Genomic DNA, 2104 nt, shown 5'->3' with positions numbered 1-2104 from the left:
AAACCAGCATGATCAGATGCTGAACTAGCCCGCTGATTATACTATATACTATATGTATCAACTCCACTCGGTCACTGCTGCTTGTCTTCATCAAACAGCTTGCCTTAATTCTCAATAGCAAGTACCATTGTAAATTGGTTTACAATGATTCCATGCTAACACAAGAATCACGTTGTGATAACTAAACGTCTCTTTATTTCCCCTTACAGAAAATGAAAACTGAAAAGGGCCAAAATCAATCTCTATGTTTAGAACGATCAATTAAAAATGTATTTTTTGTCAATTATTTTTATTGAGATTCTATGTAGATTTTTTTTTGGAAAATTCTTCTCTCATTGTTAATTTGTGAAATTTTCGTAGCCAAAATAAAAAAGTCATCAATTACATGTCGCTACATACCTTACTTTTCTCATAGGGTCGGAAAAAGAAAGAATCGATAAGGGTAAAAGAACATCTGGTTGATAAATAACAAAAACCTGGTGCATGTAAAGCCATATTCTTACAGGTGTAAAACCAGAACTAGTTCACATTGGGTGTAATGGCCTCTCTGGTGGTCTCCATTTTAAATCTACTTCAGTAGCTTATATTAATTCCAAGGAATTTCATATTGATCTGTTTATCATACACCTTACAGCACAGGTGAATCTCTACGACATCGTCGACGTTCTACTGGAATGTGGCCTTGGCCAGACGGAATCCAATCAATTTAAACAGAACGCTCTGATGGTGGCCAGCAAGAAGGGCCATGCGGCCATAGTGAATCGTCTCCTGGACGCTGTCGAATGCTCCGATCGATTTGGGTACACGCCTCTTATGTACGCAGTTGTTGAGGGACACATTGATGTCGTGAAACTCTTGTTAGAGAGAGGTTGTGACCCTTTAAGCAGGCGATGGTCCGCTAAGGACACCGCTTTACACTTCGCAGCTTCTTACGGCCATGTGGAGATCACGGCTCTGTTGTTGGAGTACATCTCCGACCCGGACATTCCCGACTGCATAGGCATCACACCTTTATATTTGGCAGCAGAAGAAGGCCACTTGAACGTGGTGGAAATCCTGGCTCCTAAGTGTGACTTGTACAGCATGTGTGGGGACAAAGGACGGCCGCTGGATGCCGCGGTGGAGTACGGCCACCTGGACTGTCTAAAATACTTCCTGGAGCACGGCGATACTGTGATGATCAAGGACAACAACGGACGGACGCCGCTAATGAAAGCGGCTTGTAGGGGACATGTGGACATGGTGAAGTTTCTACTGGACAGAGCCAGTGATATATCGGCAGAGGATGACTTGGGAAAAACAGCACTGTCCTACGCCGTACTGTCAATGAACCCCAAGTGCGTTGAAGTCCTTCTCTCGGCAGGAGCGTCGGTTGGAATTGTTGACTCGGATGGAGTAGCGTTGCTCATGGTTGCCATCAAAGTGGGCCAGCCCGCAATCGTTTCCTTGTTCATTTTAGCCGGAGCTGATCTGGAGAGAAAATGGCGGGTAAACCGTGCTCTGGACCCTCTCTATCCGTTAGAACTGGCCGTGAAGCAGGAAAATTTTGAAGTTGTGCAGCTGCTTGTGAACGCTGGCTGCACGATTTCCATGGAGGATATCACCAATCACTGGAATAGAATGGAATTTGAGAGCGGCGTTGGTTATCGGCTGCATCCTTTACCAGGACAGTCGGGATCGACCATGTCTTTAACGAACGATAACGAAGCTGTGCGTTCTTATCTGAAGAAACATGCGGCAAAACCGTATCCACTCAAGTGCCACTGCCGAAAAGCCATATGGAAATCGCTCCCCAAGCCATATTGGTGCTCTGTGGGAGACCTCCCAATTCCGAATCTTATCAAGGACTATTTGTTGATGGCGGAAAGTAATTCACCGGCGCTGCAGAAATAATGCGTAGCGTAGTTCATTTCTCACGAAAGACAAAAAATACCCTGATTTGAGTAGTATCACTACATCAGCCAGAGGAGATAACATCGGGTTTGTCGGCTCCAACTTAGCAATCTGTAATATCGCAGAGACAAAGTTGATTTTTTTGTCTACCCTCGGTTCCACAAAGACCTCAGGTATTTCTCGAGTAGGTTCCACACCGTGGGGTGACTCT

At 45.0% G+C, this 2104-nt stretch overlaps 1 protein-coding gene across 1 annotated transcript in view; it reads left to right on the top strand.

The window, feature by feature from the left end:
- LOC135478206 (ankyrin repeat and SOCS box protein 14-like) overlaps positions 1-1893 on the top strand; it is a 3919-nt gene extending 2026 nt beyond the window's left edge. The window contains exon 3 of the mRNA XM_064758478.1: positions 635-1893. Within this exon, the coding sequence (XP_064614548.1) occupies positions 635-1893 (1259 nt within the window). The remainder of the gene's footprint in view (positions 1-634) is intronic.
- The last annotated feature ends 211 nt before the right edge of the window (positions 1894-2104 follow it).

Source organism: Liolophura sinensis, chromosome 11 (assembly GCF_032854445.1).
Source record: "Liolophura sinensis isolate JHLJ2023 chromosome 11, CUHK_Ljap_v2, whole genome shotgun sequence".
NCBI classification, from domain to species: Eukaryota; Metazoa; Mollusca; class Polyplacophora; order Chitonida; family Chitonidae; genus Liolophura; species Liolophura sinensis.
Note: the sequence above shows the minus strand (reverse complement) of the source record. Positions and strands in the feature narration are given on the sequence as shown.